The sequence below is a fragment of the Periplaneta americana genome, chromosome 13, assembly GCF_040183065.1.
Source record: "Periplaneta americana isolate PAMFEO1 chromosome 13, P.americana_PAMFEO1_priV1, whole genome shotgun sequence".
NCBI lineage: Eukaryota > Metazoa > Arthropoda > Insecta > Blattodea > Blattidae > Periplaneta > Periplaneta americana.
In genome coordinates, this window is record NC_091129.1 from 105976447 (window position 1) to 105996083 (window position 19637).

The 19637-nt window shown below is 35.6% G+C and overlaps 1 protein-coding gene across 5 annotated transcripts in view; it reads left to right on the plus strand.

Moving 5' to 3' along the window:
• enok (enoki mushroom) overlaps positions 1-12459 on the plus strand; it is a 300499-nt gene extending 288040 nt beyond the window's left edge. For 4 of the 5 annotated variants that reach the window (XM_069843715.1, XM_069843719.1, XM_069843717.1 and 1 more), the window contains exons 17-18: positions 1304-1813; positions 6976-12459. In XM_069843715.1, the coding sequence (XP_069699816.1) occupies positions 1304-1813; positions 6976-10017 (3552 nt within the window). In that variant the 3' untranslated portion in view covers positions 10018-12459. The remainder of the gene's footprint in view (positions 1-1303; positions 1814-6975) is intronic. The other variant, XM_069843718.1, reaches the window with a different exon arrangement.
• Positions 12460-19637: the final 7178 nt, after the last annotated feature.

Below are 19637 nucleotides of genomic sequence, written 5' to 3' on the forward strand. Positions count from 1 at the left end.
CACCAACAAATGTTGAAAATGCACTAACATGTGCTAAAATTTTAACACATGTGTTAACATTCCTTTGTGCATTTGGATTCCACCAACGAATTCCAGATGGATGTTAGCTAACATATTTGTTAACTCTTGCCACAGTAGTTGAAATTCTCGCGAAAATTAGGGAATAATGTGAATTGGGAAGGTTGTGTCAGAACCAAAGCTTTTCTGAATGTATATCATCCGCTTCACAAAGAGAAAACTAGGACAATATTATGATCATCATTAACTTCATGGATTAGACCTCTCAGCCTGTTCTATCCTCAAGATTAAAACTGATCATTCCAATGTTTCTTAGGGCGTCTTCTTGCTCTTCTGTCCTGTGGTGTGTAATGTAAGAGCTGATGTGGGATTCTGTCTGGGGCCATTCTCTCTATATGATTCTTCCAGTTATTTCTACATGTGTGAATTTTGTTGGTGACATTATCTGTGTTGAATTTTTGGCGAATTTCCTCATTTGATAGCAAATGTCCTGCTAAAGATCTTAGCAGTCTCATCTCTGCTGCTTGAATTCTTCTCAACTGAGCTGATGAAAATGTTCAGGTCTTTGAGCCATATAAGAGTGTTGGTAGAACTAATATTTTGTAGAATTTTAAAGCTGTCTCTGATCGTACTTCTTAATTATAACTTGCTTCATTGTGCCTATCAGCTGTTGAAATTTTGCTAACTTGTTTTCTATGTTTCTTGGAAAGATATACAGTACTTACTTGAATTATTCAAGATACAATATTATAATCTCTTTGATAATTACATCACAGTGTCCCTTGTAGCTTCGTGCAGCCAGTGTCCAGAAGATTTTGTTGGTCAGAATTTTGTTCATTACACTGTTGAGTCATATTGTTGCTCAGTTATGCAATTAATTTATTTTAATTAATTTATGGGCCAAAAGCAATGCGACCATCTGGACAGATTGAAAATTAATATTTAAAATTTATGTGTTTATATAGTTTCAAAATGGGCTAGTTAATGGGGTATAAAAATGTCGTGTTAGCTACTATGGCTATTTGCTCCCTTACCTAAAATTCATTAAAAAAATTGGAGTGTCAAAACATGGTGCACTTGAGCAAGGTCATGTTAGCTCAAGAGAATATGAACTTTGGTAAAATAGAAACCAGAGTTATATTCACAACTTCTCTTCACAGTCAAATAATTTTGTAAGTGTTCTATATTTTAAATTTTAATTGTGAATTAGTAAATATATGTATTGTTATATAAGCACAGTATGTTGTAGCTTAGAAAATATTACTTATTGTTGATTTGGGTACAGCTTCCTACAGCCATGGCTGTTGCTACTGCAACTACAGAAAAGGAGAGTAAGACTGAAGCTGAAAAAAGCAACGTGGATAAAGCCGAACCTCCCAGTGATGTTGATGGCAACGTTCCTACGAGTAACGAGACTAGCACTATAACAGTTCCTGAACCAGAAAGCCAGGAAAAAGCAGAGGAGAGTGTGAGAGAAGCAGATAAGGCAGTGAAAGCATCTGATGCAACTCAGGAAGATGAGAAGAAGGCTGAGGAGGTGGTGAAAGAGGACGAAAGGGAAAAAGAGAAGAAGGAGAAAGAAAAGGAAAATGATAAGGAGAAGGAGAAACAAAAAGAAAAAGATAAAGAAGAGAAATTATCGGAACCAAATGATAAGAAATCAGAAAATACTCCTGCTCCAGAGGAAATAAAATCTAGTCCTACACCAGGTCTACCAGAAGACAGCAAGACGGAGTCTGAGGAAGCTCCCAGTGATGCTGCTATAAAGGATGGAGCACAAAATGACAATGAGAAGGTAAATTCTGTGATTTGATACTGTGTACTCTCTTTTCCACAGATATGACGTTACAACTAAAGCTGTTTTATTTATCTTCTATGAGATTTCGCATGGGTATTGTTTATTATTATTATTATTATTATTATTATTATTATTATTATTATTATTATTATTATTATTATTATTATAGTAAAACTTCATTTATACGTTTTTCACATTTATACTTTCTTTTTAAGTCCTGGCAAAATTCATTTCCTATACTTTCTATTATTATTTTTGTTTATACGTTTTTCACAATTCGTAATCGTATTTTAAACCCTGAGAGGTATAAAACTTCATTTATACTTGCTAATTAAATTTTGCTCGAAATTAAGTTTGCCTTGAAAATGTAAGAATGCAAAAATACCATATCTACACCATCGAATATAATATGCACACTAATTTTTATCCTAAAATCCAGAAAAAAGAACTGGAGCTTCCGGTTAACAGGTCTGGGTTTATGTCAGAACATTCATTGACAACGTGGCTATTGACAGTGACTAACGTCATGCTACTCTTTCTTCAGTAATTTTATTATTGGTAAATTCTTTTGGTTTAATTAAAGACGCTCAATTGTTGAGAATTGTATTCATAAAATCCCACAATGAAAGAAAAGGTTATTAAGTCATTCTAGTAGTTAAAAATATTATTCTTATTAGTGATTGTTGTCAACAGTGCTTTTACTGGCAGAACAATCCAGAAAGGCGTTCTGGCACATTTTTGTTGTATTTTTCATCATGGAACCGAGAAATGTGTCAATAATCATATTTTTAACATAATTTTTCTTTAACTCCGCCTAGATCTTGAAAGTCAGGTGTGATGAAAAGGAGGTTAAAACGACAAAATTCCCGTGCACTGAACAGTAATCATTTCCCTGACCACTATATTATATTCTAAACAGAGTTCTCCAGTAGAAAAGCACTGGTTGTCGAAAATTGACAAGAAATTACGAATGAAAATTGCACAAAAGACTAGAAAACAAGAACGAGAAATTGACCGTTTCTGTTAGTTTTGTTTCCCACATAAATTTAGCATTAATTTTAATTTGTTCAAGTCTGAGGTGTTTGAGTGCGAATACAAATATAATACACACCTAGTTTTCAACTCGACATTTTATCAAAAAAAAAAAATGCGTATTATAATCATGTAGGCCTAAATATGGTGCAGTATGTGTTCATTGCTAAGATGTGGCCGGCTTTGAAATTTCTGGAAATTCGAATCTGCTCATTCTTGTCCCTGCACATACTAGCTTAAATAAATTGGTAATGCGCCAGTGGGAGAATCAATTCAGAGTGGAAAAGTACGTACAGAGGAAAGGAAAGGAATATTTTAAACAATGAGAATCCAACTCCAAAGCAATGACCGCACTGAATACAACTATTCTAACACCCCTCCAAACTGAAAATATTTTGACAGTAGACTCAATGTGATATGACGAGAAGGTTACTGATTGGTTCTTGAATTCCAATAAGCGGAAGAAAGAGGAAGTGTGTTTGTAACTGACTTTTTTTTTTTTTTTTGTAAAATAATTGCATGTTATTAATTATTATACTGCCATTTCAGATGTACAGTAATTAAATACCATTTTAGTTAAACGTTTTTCTCACTTGCATGTTTTTTTTCTTCAGACCCCTGTAAAAACGTATAAATGAAGTAAAAGTATTATTATTACTATTATTATTAGAAGATTTTTCTACAATACACTAGTTATCCTTCACTGAAAGAAATTTTGCTCCTCCACAAATGTTTATCCTCAGTAAGATCTCTTTTTTTTTCATATTCCTTCTGATGCCATTCATCCATTGTTTTCTTGGTTTATCTTTTTTTTCTCTCCTTTCCTTCGCAGTCCACTACAGAAATCTTCGGTATTCTTCCATTTTTCATCATGTGCTCAAACCATTTTAATCTTATTTCTTCAATTACTTCAATAATGTTCTTTTCTGCCTCCATCATTTCTCTAGTTCTTAATTGCCAATTTTTTTTCGTCTTGATTTTGTGGCTGCTTTCTGCCAGAAATCCATTTCAATAGCCAATAATTTGTTTTCGTGTATTTTGTCTAATGTCCAAGATTCTGTCCTGTATTACATAAACACTTTGTGACTTATTACATAACACTAGCGACTTATAAACGAAGGTTTTTGTTTTATTTAAAGCGTTTCTACTCCAAAGAACTGAGTTCAACATGCCAATTTACTCTTTCCTTCACTTAATGCTTTTTTAATTTCAGCTACACTCTTCCCATCAGCTTCTAAAATTTATCCCAAATATTTAAATTTACTGACCATTTTAATTTCTTCATTTTTAATCTCTAGGTTTTCTCCATCTTCCATCTTCAAGGTTAGATATTCTTATAATTTATATAATCATCTTCAGTGTTCTGAGTAATTATGATTTGTTCATCCGCAGAATATAGTTGATGTAAAAAATACTGTTGGTTGATTGGAATTCCCATAATGTTACACTTCCTAGACCAGTTCCTGAAACATATCAATATCTATTTTAAAAAAGTAATGGTAATATACAGGATTCTTTTCATAATCTCTTTGTTATATTTTTATTAAATTCTGTGGATGAACAATTTCCGATTTTAGATTGTAATTGAATATTTATTCCTTGAATATATTTTATTATTTATTTATTTATTATTATTTTGCTAATAATTGTAACATAAAATATAAAATATACAGAGAAACTTTAGCTCGCCCCTGAAAGAGTAGAACTCGTGCTCAGAGGCGGATTCCTGAATTGAAATTAATAATTATACAATACAATTTGCAGTTATAGTATATAAATTTAAATTTACAATTTTTCAATTTTTATAAAATCCATACATAACTTTTTAAATTTAATACTAGAACTATTAGAATTGACAGGATTAGGATATTTAAATATAAATTTGTTATATATTCTTGGGCCTAAATTACTACTATGATTAAATACTGTAACAGTGTTGCATTTTTGTTCAAACAATCTTAAAGAATTCATACCTTTTGTTTCATAACTATGAGAATACAATTCAAAATTATTTCGATTTTTATGTATGAAGTCTTACGTTAAGTACATTAAAGTCTATAAACAAATTTTGAGATGGAAAATCAATAGGTTTATGAAGACATATTTTAATTATTTTCTTCTGTAATAAATAAAGTGGATTAAAATTGGATTTAAATGAGCTACCCCATCCTATCCATACATAATTACCAATTGAAATAAAGTTAAATATATTGTACGTAATAAACTTATTGACAAGTAATTCCTCAATAAAACAAAATAATATACTATTTTACGTAATTTATTACAAAGGTAATTAATGTGTTGGTTCCATTTTAAATGATTATCGAAAATTATGCCTAAATACTTAACTTCAGAGGACTCTTTAATAATCGGACATTTACACTGTATAAGACAACAATCAGAATTATATAATTTAATACTTAATATAGATGTAGGAGGTTTGTTACATTTTTCAGATAATGAGAATGGAATAATGATGGTTTTATTTTCGTTGATAGAAAGATAATTTATGTCAAACCATTTTTTTATTAATTTAAGTCCATTATTTGAATTATTTGCATCATGCCAGGTTTTTCCACCAAAAAGTAAAACTGTGTCATCTGCATAAGAATAATGATCTCAGAATTGCTATTGTATCTTCACTTATTGATGCTTCTCTTAAGGCTTGCCATAATAATTTCCTGGGAATGCTATCATATGGCCGCCAATAAAAACCAGTCCTATATCTTTCTTTTTTTCCTTGCATTTTTCCAGAAGTAGTCTTAATGTAAAAATGTGATCTATACAGTATTTTCCAGCTGTAAAGTCACTTTGTTGTTCTGTAATATGATATTGTCTCCTGAATATTGTTTTATTATTCTGGCAAAAGCTTTCATTATAGGATTCATTACACAAATTCTCGATAATTCAGGTAAGATTTTCTTATAGTTTATATTCTGGTTGTTCAATTTCCACATTTCTAGTGGTGGAGGGTTCATATGTTGAATTGCTTGGACTTGCAGGTTTCTCTGAATCATCAGTGGCATTATTATCAGTTTGTACATTAAATGATTATGGGGGAACTGGCATTGGTAAAGTTTCACTATGAGGGACTGATCTAATTGCTGATGGCACATGTGATTAAATAATATTGGATTTTGCTTCCTTAGTAAAATGTGATATTTTTATCATACAGAAATAACAGTCATTCATGTGATTTTTTTTTTTGTGCTCATCAAATAATAGATATAGTGAATGAATAGGATTTTAATTTTCCATTTAACCACTTTCTCAAATTAGTTGTGCAATTAATGCAACAATGTTTTGTAGTCCACTTTTTATCTTGATCAAGTCTGCAACTAAAATAGTGAAAATAAACTGTTTTAGTAAATTTATGGATTCTTTTCCTTTGAAACTTTGGTATGAACTTCCCACAAACATAACATAAGTTGTGTGGTTAAGTTGCAACACTGACACTGACACCTGTCACCTTTACTCATGCTGGCACAAAAATAAAGAAGTACTACATGAACTGAGACACCACTATCTTGCTTCAATGAACAACACACCAAACTAAGCTACCAAACCTAATAGAAATTTCACCCAGAACAAATTTAAAAGACTCAATAAAATGTTTAGTAGCATATTTACATTTTAAGCAAACACTTTATTTCAGTACAAAACCATTTAGTTCTTTCGCTCTGATGCTTCCATCCCAGATAAAGGGAAGTCTGGTAACAATTGTACTTGCCTTGTACATGGCACACACAACATGTTTAGGAAGGCCACCAAGTAGAAATGTTTATAAATGTAAGTATTATGCTATAAATTGCGAATATGATATATTTATCATGTTATACATGCCACAAAATGTAAGCAACAAAAGCCTTAGTATTGTAGATGATATTCTTTTACCATAGTCATGAATCTTATATAAATAAAAGCTAAGACTCAGTAGGCAACTTTAAGCAACATATTCGGTTTCTACACATAAAAATTATCAAGAAATAGTTGTTAGTTTCCCAGAGGTAAAGATCGTGTTCCTTAGTGATATTATTGGAAGGGGCTTTCCATTTCACTGGATTATTATGTAATCCTATCCATGACAAATAACCATTTCAGAAATCTACTTTCTTATATAATTTCAGGTTCTGGATATCAGAGAAGAAGCAAAGGCAGTTGAGGCTCCAGAAATACAGACGGAGGAAGAGCAAAAGGAAACCGTAGATGCACCTACCAGTGTGGAGGAAGTTACTACTTCTGATACAAGTGCACAAGTAACAGAGACAATCAAAGACAATGACACAGAACAGACAAATGAAACTGTGAGTCCAGATGAAGATAAAGAAAGCATGGCCCCAGCAGAAGTGGACCTTACACAAGTTGGGGAGGAACAAAGTGAGACAAGAAATGAAGAGGAGAGGCTGAAAGATAAGTCTACTGAGATGGATCCAGATAGTTCCGAGATGACCGCCAGTGACAGGGAGGAAGAATTAAGAAATGCAGTATTATTCATATCGTCTCCATCTCATGGTGACAATACATCAACTCCCTTGAAGTCACTTGAAGATCAGTCGTGTGTGCAGGACGATTCCAAGACTGAAGAACAGTGCAAGGATGACTCTGAATCTAGAGAAACTCAGGAGAAAGAGAAAGAAGTTGCATCATCACCTCCAGCTATAGTTATTTTGGAGGAAAGAGAACATAACTCCAGAAACTCAATGTCCACACAGACTCGCAGCAATTCAGTGAGTGGGATCATGGACGATAGTGATGGTTCAAACTGTGGAGCCATGGAAACAACTCCTTCATCCATATCAGGCTCGACAGCTCAGGAAATCTGTAACAAACAACATGGGCAGCCTAATTCGACCAGTTCGAATGATGACAGGCAGCCCCCTTCACAGCATCCATCATGTGAAGTGGTAGAAGTCCCCAGTGGGAATACAACTCCCAGGTTGGACAACAGTGTGGAGACGATCCAGCCTGCTACACCCATCAATCCAGGCTCTGTGAAGCATACTCCTCCTACCCCGTCACAGACGGAAATTCCGAGTATGGGTGTCTACACACCTGATTCAACTACCAATTCAGTCCACTCCCTCCATGGATATGGTCAGTGTGATTTAGATGTGAGCCAACTTGGACTTGAATCACCAACATCTATCTCTTCCAACGATATGGCATCACAGAATTCGGTGGAGCCACCAAGACCGCCCTCTGTACTGCCGCCACAGACGTCATCTACTCATACCACCCAGACTCAGTGTCAGCAGACATATTCTGATTGTGCTCAGCAGGGCATCCAGACACTTCACCAACATCATCACCACCAAAGCATCCCAGTGTCAACAGCTCAGCATGTCCACATGTCCATTTCACACCAGCAAACACAGCATTCTGTTCAGCAGCAGCAACAACAACAACAACAACAACAACAGCAGCAGCAGCAACAACAACAACAACAGCAGCAGCAGCAGCAGCCACCACCACAACCTCAACAGCAACAACAACCTTCAACAAAATCTCAACGACAGATGCAGCATCATCGAAGTAAATCTACTCCTACACAACATAAACAGCACTCTAATCCATTACAACAACATCGATCAACTCCACCATCCATCCAGCACCAACATACGCCCATTCAACAGCAGCAACAACAGAGACAGAGAGCCACGCCACCATCAATTGGCCAGCACCAACAACACAGCTCTGTTCAACATTCATCAACATCAATGCAACAAACTCAGGCTCACCAACAATCACAGCAACATTCTCTGCAGCAGCAGCAACAACAACAGCAGCAACAGCAACAGCAGCAGCAACAACAGCATCAGCACCAGCAGTCAAACACAAGTACCCAGCACACTCAGCAACAACAGCAGCTGCAGGCACACTTGCAACACCAGGTGGCGATGGCACACTCGCATCAGGCAGCAGTGGGTGGAGGGTACCCACATCACCCTCACCATCAGCTGGCACCTTCCCCCATGCAACATCACCCGCACCATGCAGCAGCCCATGCCGCACATGCTGCACATGCTCACAACATGGCAGCTGTCATCTCATCTCAAGGCAACTACATTGGAGTTCCACAGATGGCGGTGTCATCTCAGGCCTTCTCCGGGCAGCCAGGTGGAAACACTTACGTCAGTGTGCCCATGCCAACTGTAATCCAGCACCGAATGAACACGCAGCAGGGGGTCGCTGCGCACCAGAGACTGGGGCCTTCGCCTGCTTGTGCGGTGTCTGCAGCTACCAACTTCACGACCAACTTCTACATTCAGACAGCTGCAGCAACAATGCCCCATCCACACACTCATACACCGGGGCCGGTCCCCACACCTACCCCAACACCGGCACCAACACCGACTCCGACACCTGCACCACAAGTCGCAGTTAGCACCACTGTGCCGGGAACAGTGTCAGGGCAGGCAGGTACGACAACTGGGGCAGCCTCTTCATGTAGTCTTGCCAAATTGCAGCAACTGACTAATGGACTTGATATGGTTCCTCCTTCTGCATGTGGCACCATGACCCCACCCCCGCCCATGAACTTGACGCCGCCGCCTCCCATTCCCACATCTCACCATCCGCATGCCACCATGACGCCACCTCCCACAGCTGCCCATCAGATGCTCCAGCAACAAGCCACAAGAACGCTGTCCACACCACCAACTCCCATCCCTGCAAATCTTCCAACGCAGATGACGCTTGCTAATTACCACAAGTACTATCAGACCAACATGAATGTGAACAATTTGGGTGCAGCTGTGACGCCTCCTGTCGCAGGATCTACGAGTGGACGCTCTTCTCGGGCAAGTGGAGGAGGTGGTGTGACAACGGTACAACAGATGCAGGCAGCGGCGGCAGCTTCATCGCGAGTCAGTCCAAACGTGACCATCAATCCAAACCTGATGGCACAATACGGGACTCTGAATGGATATCGCATGACAGCTCAGCAGACGCCTGCCACAGTGACTGGATACATCACCAACACGGCGGCTGGTTTCATTAACCAAGCGGCTCAGATTCCAGTGCAGATGGGTGTGATGAACATGACACAGACTCAGTACCAGGATGCTACTGCTATTCAGAGGGCTGCACAGCAGAACACAATGTACACGACATATGGGTATATAAATGGTAGTTTGATGCAGCCATTGAATGGTACAATGCGTCGGTAGGCACCACCAAGCAGCCTTGTGCTCATAGGTCTGCCGTGCATAACAGCCTTTATTACCGATGACTGCAATGAGCACACGGAGAGATTGTAATGTTGACAAAGTATTTGTGTTGTGCACTGTGAGGAAGGAGCACAAATATATTATAGTAGGAAACGGTACGTATTGCACTAACTATGCAAGGAAATGTATTAAATGTAATTGTACATATGCAGTGAAGAAACTAGTTGTTAAACTTATATTGCAGATGTTAACAGGATAAGGATTCAGCACTTCTTGTCCAGATCTTTCTTTTTAAATTTAGAATATTGAGTGTGCCTAAATTACGTTTTTTGCACTACTACAGAATGTTTTCTTTCGAGATCTGATTGAAGCTCATGAGAGGTACATCACGTGATTATTGCTTATGTACTTTAAATGGGGATAAGACTTTCAGATATTAATTTTGTTTTGTTGTCTCGGTACTAGCAAATGACGTGTCAGATTGCCACACACACGGCAATAACCAACATATTATAGGAATGTTACATTTCAGCTTGTATATTGGTGTTTCCTTTAACTGCATGAGAAAATATCTGAAGTTTTCATAATATCTGCCAGCCGTTCTTTGCAGTCAACAAATCTTTGTTTCAATGGGTGCTAAGGATGAACAAGTAACACATTCTCATATTAATGTTGAGTGTGATATGATTCGTTTTGAGCATTCAAAATCAGGAACCCATACAAAATATTGGGTGTTCAATACACGTTAGTTAGCACTTGAAGGTTTGAAGGGAAAAACAAAAGTAATGTTTGACTTGGCAAGTAAACTTGTGAACCCGTAACACAGACTGGTGTGCTACGGAGTTTGTTAGATTTTTTAGATGGTTTTATATCTCTCACAAGAAAGACTGTTCTCAACATTCAGGACAGGAGTTTGTTAAGACTGTGATTACTGATACTTTTATGGCTAAAGACTCTATCTACTTGTATATTTGGGTTTCATATGAACATTATTTTGAGAATGTTTCTATTGAATGTGCATTTGTGTACAAAATGGGTTATATGAATTGTGTATGTGTGTTGTGTGTATGCGCGCGTATGTGTGTCACATTAAAAAATCATATTCAGAAAAATAGTTCCCCATGGTACAAATTTTTTCTGCGTGTGGGACGTTTTTATATATGTAAAAAGATAATACTAATTCATTTTGTTTTCTAAGTGTGTAATTTTGTAGGATGTCGAAATGAACTCTATGTTTGAGGTGTTTGGTGGTGCAGTAGGAGACTGTTAACAATCTGCATTACAACAGAGTCGAATATCAAAATGAGAGGGATCGTTGAATGTTTCTGTTGGGTTTTGTTGAGATTTATGGTCTGCGCGTGAGAGTAGTCGCGATGTTTGCCGGGCAGTGAGCAAATTGGCCTGTCCCTGTTTAGTATTCAGTGTCTTTCTTGTACACGTGAGGAGGCTTCGAGCTATCCTTAGCTGTAGGATAGAGCAAAAGCACAGGTAAAATAGCTTGTTGTGCTATCTTATATTTATATGGGTACAAGTGATATTAGGTATACAAAAAAAAAAATATTTGGCTGTAAGCTATATTTATCTAAGTTTTTGTCTCTATCTCTGTACATTTCTTACAATAATTATTTTTATGATAACGAGCAAGTATGTTATAAGAAAAAATAAAAACCTAACACTTGATTTTAATGTACAGAGTAAGTGGAAGTTGCAGCGACTAACAGTTAAGGGTCACAGTTCCCAAGACTGCGTAGCTGTGAAAATAACACATTTAGATGTCCTACCTTAGAACACATTATTTGTTAATTTGTTCTGTAGGTGGCCACATAATGGAATAGAAAGGCTGTACATATGCTGAATTAAAAAGCTGTTAATACATTCACAATGTTAGAACAATTTTACTTCCCTGTACTTGAGAACCGCAGTGCAAACTACACAGGGTCACTTGGAGACTAGATATAGTGATTAAAAATCCAAAAGGGTCCTGTGTTGACAAAGGGACTGCGACACCTCTTCCCAATACCTACTTTTGACCCAAATTTATAATCTACCTGTCACATTTTAAACTTTATTTTTATTATTATTACCATTGATTCATAGTGTTTTTTCTTTAATTTCTTCTTCAGTCTTTGACAGAATTTATGAATAACATTTGTGTATGAACAAAGGAAATGTTTATTTTGTTCTTAAAATTGATTGTTGTTTCTTGTACATTTTAAATTATTAGTGAATTGTATATAAGATTATTTTAGTCCCAATAAACAAATTAGTACTACTGGTTTCTGAGAGCAAAATAAGCATCATGAACTGTATAAAAACTGATGTTTCATAAATACCTGAAATCACTGAAGAAGGAATGAAAGGACATTTTCATAAATTATATAGTATAAAAATCATTTACCTTTACAGCATTATTAAAACAAAATAAAGTTAACTCTCAATGTATTTCAACTGTTCTTTTTTTTTTAAGTTATGGAAGCAAAATAGTTAATTGCAGAACAGAATTGAGTGAGGCACCTCGTTTTCCTCCTACTTTTAAACACTGCTTACATAATATATACAAGGTGGAATATATGCAGAGCATGGCTGGATCATGAAGCGTCATTACAATTTTTGCTTCTAAGTTCACCCTGACATACCATAAAATGAAGATTAGTTTTACTACTAAGCATTGTGTATCGTGAAATTGTTTGATAAATTGTGCATTACTAGTTGAGTACGAAGATTGTATATATGACAAGCACATTACAGTATCATTTGAGATTTGTTGATATGTTAAATAATAGTATGCAGATTTTCAGTGTATTTTAATGGAATTTACATTTTTGTTTCCCGAAAGCCTGGATTTGTTCCACTAAAAAAATTTAATTGAACATTATGTGACTAATATTTTTTATGCACTTCATAGACTTCTGCAATTGAAACATTTGCTTCATTGAGAGCTGATGTACTTAAATCAACATCAGATTTATTTTTATTTGCAGAATAGATGTCATTTAGCACTTCTGTTAACATTGTTTTGTGCCTTAATTATGTTTGAAGAAATTTGTTGTTTTGAGAAATCCTCGAACATGGAACATGCCATCTTAGGAAGCAGCTAATGCTAAAATTAATTTCTCTTAAATGTCTTTTGCAGACACTGTGATACTGTGCTTGGCATTCATAGAGTCCCTGACTTGTTCCCATGGCGAGAAATGACTAAACAGTACTTCTTCCTTAGTTCATCATCTTGTGGAAAGTGATGAATGAATGACAAGTCATATTCTTTTCTGTGCTAGGATTTTCAAAATGCTACATGGCAATAAACCATTTCTAATGACATAAAAATTAGCACACTAACTTTCTAATTTAATTTAATTCAATTCTAATGACTTATTTAACATAAATTTACACCCTAAAATACTACAGCATTTACTATTACTGTACACTACAAACTAATCAATATTGGACTTTTTTTTTTTTTCACCTTAAAGAAAAAATCGCTCAGTTGTACTTCTCATGCATTGCAACTGTAGTTTCTATCATTAGTAAAAATCATAACATCTCAACATGCATATCATATTTCAAAAAGATGGAGGGGAAATTTAGGTCTATTTGAAAATGCTTAATTACTAATTATACAGTGCGTTCGTAGCTCGGCCAGACCATTCCGCGGCATAGATCGTCAATTGACGAGAAATTTTATAGACATGCAAGTCTTGTAAAAACTAACAAGCATGCAATCAAGTCTGTATCAGACCGATTTCTGAACTGTAATAAATTCTAATTGTTGTGTTATATACTGCGGAATGGTCCAGCCGAGCTACAAACGCACTGTACATTCAGGAAACTGGAATGTAATACCATGATTTATTGCAACTTCTTATTGTAATAAGTGAAATGTAAAATGTATTAAGTTTCTTTAATTTATTTTCGAATGTGTTTGTTTTATGAATTCAAGTACAGAGAATATAGTGCCTCGGTTTATATGTAGTATCTTTTAATACCAAGAATGACAACCGTTTATTTTAATATAACTGGGACACAGAAGTCGAGAAATGGCATCCAATAACCAACCATAACTACTATACGAAGTATTTAAGTTCTTTAAATGTCCCAAATCTCAATGTAATTCAAGTGTTCTGCTTCGATTCCTAGCAGCAGAATTGGCATTATGCAGGAACCAGTTCAAAACTATTTCGAATGCTATATACCACTTGTATATATTACGTAAGCAGTGTTTATAAATATATGAAGGAAATTGAAACATTGCTATTGGATTACAAGTCACCATCTGGGATCTACAGGTCACCATAATTGCCATTAAGGTGCATTGGCTCGAATCTACATGAGGGCAGTTAATTTTTAATGATACAAATTCTTTGCATGATTTCCTTCAGGAGGGAAGCAAAAATGGAAGCCCCATGTCATAAATTTGCAGTAAATAAAAGGGTTAGAGGAAATTTATTGTCCAAGTGAAAATTCTGCTAGTCATTATTCTCCCCCGCAATCCTACCATTGGTAGGGTGACCAGATATCCTCTTTTGTCCAAACATGCCCTTCTTTTTAGGTCTTTGTCCGGGGTCAGAGCGGATTTTAAAAAAAATCAAGAACTGTCCTTTCCGTAACTTGTATACCTGATATTTTGAAATTATCTGATTTGACGCCTTTTTTTTTCTTTCAAGTAATTTGCCTATAGGTGGCAGCAGCATCCACGGAATATATATACTCTTTGCCAACGATCATAAATCTCTTTGCTCTTCCTTTGTTGTGGTTGTTGCTCAGAGGTAGCTAGTAAATCGAGAAATCGTATTTGATCAAAGATCTTGTATATAATACTATACAAGGTCTTTGGATTTGTTATGCGCTGATGGAAATAAAGTTACACAAATTTGAACATCTGACTTTTTATTAATTGTTCAATTTCATTCACGTAATATAAATTTTATAGGCTACAAGTAAGTTAGGTTACCTGTGGAAGTGGATAACATAGATGGTGGGGTAGCTATGTTTTCGAAAAAATCGCTAGATGATCAATGTAGCTATGCCTTATTTTGAACATTACTCTGTGCTAAAGAAAAGCATTTTCCATAGCTCGACAAACGCATTACATATTTTTCAATGTAATGTGTTACGGATTTAAATCTGTACTGTAAATATTTTGTAATGAAATAGATATTGACATAATTTAAAATATAATGTAGGCCTAAGCCGAAATCTACGTACATATTTTCTGTCCTCTTTTTTCGAACAATGTGATCCTTTTTTAAGCTTTATGTCCTCTTTTTTATCGATGTGAATCTGGTCACCCTAATCATTGGGAATTACGAATTCTGCCTTATCTTAGAAATGGAATTCTTCATGCTCTCAGACTAGCAGAGCCAGCAAGATATGATCGTACCTAAGAGCATTAGCAACCAAACTGCAATATCAGATGAACCATGCCACTAAGCAGCATACTCCACAGCTGTTACGAGTTTCTCTTACACATCTCACAGTGTAGAATGCTGGCTGGCAACACGAGGCAATTGTACAGAAGCATTCATTAGTAATTCTGAGATAAATTTATATAATTTTCGAGGACTTTAGGAAACATGGCAGGGTATAGAGGTCTTCTCCTGAGATAAAAAAAAATCTAAGTATGATTGGTGTGACATTATCACTTAATTATTTTATTTTAATTGATTTTAAATTATTCATACACTTATTTTATAATACACTATACCGATAAGTCGTTTGTCCCAAATAGATACCTTATTATTTGCTGATGATATTGTTTATGGCAACTTCAGAAGATTATTTACAACGTTTGGTTTACAACTTTAATCAAATAGCAGAAAGTTTCAATATGGAAATTTCAACTGACAAATCTAAAGTGATGGCTTTTTTAGGAAAGGAACCAGTCGTAGCAAAATTTGCATCAATAATAAGATCATTGAATAAGTTAAAAATTTTAGTTATCTTGGTTACCAAATTTCATATGAAGAAGAAAAAGATTTGAATGAGAAAATTATTAAATTCAACAGAGCAATGGGGATAATTAATCAGATATTCAAACCAATCTTAGTACAAAAAAACACGCGCACCAGAATTTATAAAACATTGGCCAGGTCTATACTCTGTTTTGGTAGTGAAGCTTGGACGATTCGTAATATTGATTCACAAAGATTAACGGCGGCAGAAATTAGATTTATGCGTCATACAGCGGGATACACAAGAATGGATCACATTAGAAATTTTGACATTATGAAAGAACTGCAGATTGAACCGATTATGGAATACCTACAGAACTACAGACAAAACTGGAGATCACATGTCATCAGAATGCCTCGTTCTAGAATTCCACGCCAAATTTTTAATTACCATCCTGTGGCAAGAGATCCTTGGGCAGACCGTTCAAGTGTTGGCAAGAGACCGTAACGCGCCACTAGTCCCAATACATGCAAGGATGATGATGATGATGACGACTAATACACTAAAATATTAAGCTTAATGCACTTTATATGCTATACCAAGACCTTCTTTATTATCCATGGATGTTTTCATTTTCACACTTTATATTCAACGGGCCAGTTCAAAAGGGAAACCACTCAAAATTTGGAGTTTTTATAAACCTGCATTTTAAAGCTTCATGTTGCTGTGAAAAATCCAAGGATCATTGAAATTACTTCAAATTCGGTTACTGATATTTTATATATACTGTAAGTTTCAAATTAGCGTGTGTTAATTGGATTTTCACAGCAACATGGAGCTTTAAAATGCAGCTTTCTCAAAGCTTTAAATTTTGAGTTGTTTCCTTCCCTTTTGAATTGGCCTGTCGATATAGTACTCCCATCTCACATGACATTTACTATCTGATTTATGGGAAAACCTGTTTCCCAGATTTGTATGATGTGCCACGAGTCACCTCAGACATATAACACATGATATTTTCTAAAAGTTATTCTCAATAGAAATTTCATTCAAAGCCTAGACAAAAAAGCTTAATGCTGTTATGATTACACAACAATAGTAGGGTTACAATACTTTATATCGGTAGGCCTATCTCTTTTATTTTCCAACCAAAGTCCTTGTAAGGTGATAATAAATCAAGTCGATATAGACAGGAAATACTAATGAATATATCTGTATTCATCTGGTTCAGCCATGTCTGTGCCTCATGGCTCAATGCTAGCACATTGGTCTTCTGTCCAGATGGTCCAGGTTCGATCCCTGATCAGGGTGTGATGGGATTTGTGGTGGACAAAGACGTTGTACAGGATTTTCTCAGGGTACTCCTGTTTCCCTCTATCATTCCACCAACACACTCCATCCTTCTCCCCCTCATTTTATCTATCTTCTGCGTAGTTAAAAATATGTAGGTTAGTGCTCCAGACCCAGGGGTTTATGAGACTACTTGTCTGTGAATGGTACCTGACTATCAGAATTGAGGCACAATGGCCCACTATCAGCGTCGAATTCACGAATGCCATCTGGTTCACCTGTCGGACTTGGACAATTATTGTATACAGCAGCAGTCATCAAAACACTGCACGCTCGGGCTAGCGTCTCTTACCTGCGGACAAGACACAGTCCTAGCATGCAATCATTGCTGCTGGCAGGTATGCTGTCTCTCTATCCCTTGTGCACGATGGAGCAGAGTTCCTTACCCTCCATGCACTCTACCCATTTCAGAGAGTGCTGACGACCACTGGTATACAGGGTGAACTGTAAGTAATGTCATTAATTTCAAGGGGTTATTCTTTGAGATATTTCAAACAAAAACTTTAATACAATTTTGCTCGTTTTTGTTTCCTTTTCGAGAAAAAAATTATTTCATAGCATATTTTGAATTAAGCTATTGAATTAATTTCCAATATGCTCAATCGACTTAAGAGAGAAGCATATTATGATAATGAATGATTGAAAGAGTTTTAGTTTCGTCCTTCAAATATGCAGAAATTTGATCCAAGCAAATGTAAGTTTTCATTCTGCAAAGAAATTTTAAAGTGTGATGACTATAACAATGCTGTAAAGGTTATTGCTTGGAGAGATGCAGCTTATGTATGCGAGGAATGGGTGAGACAATGAGAAATGTAAATATAACACACACAATTTGCTTCTAAAGATGACTCAGGAAATTTGATTTCTTGTATGTAAATTTACCAGTTACTACTACTTTAAAAATTAAAGTGGGAGAGAATTATTTCTAATTGGCTGAAGAAAATACTCGTAGTACGACAAATGGAGACTTTTTGAAACATTAATTAAATTTGTATAACATAAAATAAGTTCTTATTGCGTGTGTAAACATAGTATTTTTATTTTTTCCTTAGAGATTTAAATGTTTTAAAATTTTGTTTTTATAACATGAAATGAGCATAATTACTGTTTATGATCTCGAGAATATTTAATTGAAATGGGAGTGCAGAAATATTTCTTAATCTTTTCAATTTAGTTTGAAATAAGCATATCTTTTTGTCTGTGTTCTCTGAACATTTAATAAAATTAGGTTGTGGAGTTTATTTTAAATTTCCCAACACAGTTTAAACACAAAAATTAAACGGTATATCATCTGTATTTTTTGTTACGAATTTAAAAACAATATACTTGACCTTCATTTCCCTATTTAAAACAAGCCAGGTGAAGGGGTTGTTCAGAGCAACACAACTTAATGTGCACTCCCTGCTGATTGTAGCATTGCATGATCTCATTATTTTGAAATGCACATTTTTCTGGAAAACTATTTAAAACTTAGAAAAATGGTATTTTACTTTTTTGTTGCTCTTTACTGAAGGAATCATCCACCAGAATTAATGACATTACTTACAGTTCATTCTATATAAAGGGCGCAAAATAGGCCAAACAAGCCTAAGTGCAAGGGCCTATTCTGAGTCTGGCCTTCGAAAAGTCAAGACAAGCAACTTACCTGATTTGCATAGAATGGAGTTAAGTTTCCTGCTGGGTCTGGCGATGACTGAGAATGTCTTTTATGATGACAGTGTAATTTAAAATGTGTTTCTCAGTTTACTGTAGAACAGGGAGTATTTATTTCTCATGAACTCACTAAATCTGCCCAATTAGTGCAAAGAAGATTTAAAGGCGTCGAAAGCTCTTAGTCCTCCTACAGTGCTTACGGGGAATTATAACTGAAATTTGACAGATTTTGCCAAAAAAAATTGCGATCTTTTGTGGTTTACCATGAGAAAAAAGATAAATTTTATTCTCTCTTTTTCTGATAATGTTATCGCCTTATTTGTTCCGCCATTTTAATCCACCAATGGACATTTTTAAAGAGATGCAAACTGCATTTAAAGTTCCAGACCACACCATTTACTGTACTTGCTTTTTAAATTTTCAGTATTTTCCTGTGTTTGAAATGTTTCTTGCAGAATAATATTTGTCAGAATGGGTTGAAACTTGATGAGTATGTTGAAATATGTACAGTCGATGACACAGCTCATCTGCCCTGAACCTTGGGGAAGTTAGGGGTGGTGTTTAGAGGGGTGGGAGCAAGCTGCTGGCTAACGGTACTTTTGGTGTGAATGCACTCTGCTTAATCCCCTTTCTACTTTCTTCAAAAAAACATTTCTCTCTTTCCATTTGTACTTGGAAGACAGAAGTGAACGTTTGCTTAATAGAATTGCTGGTGTAAATATATATTC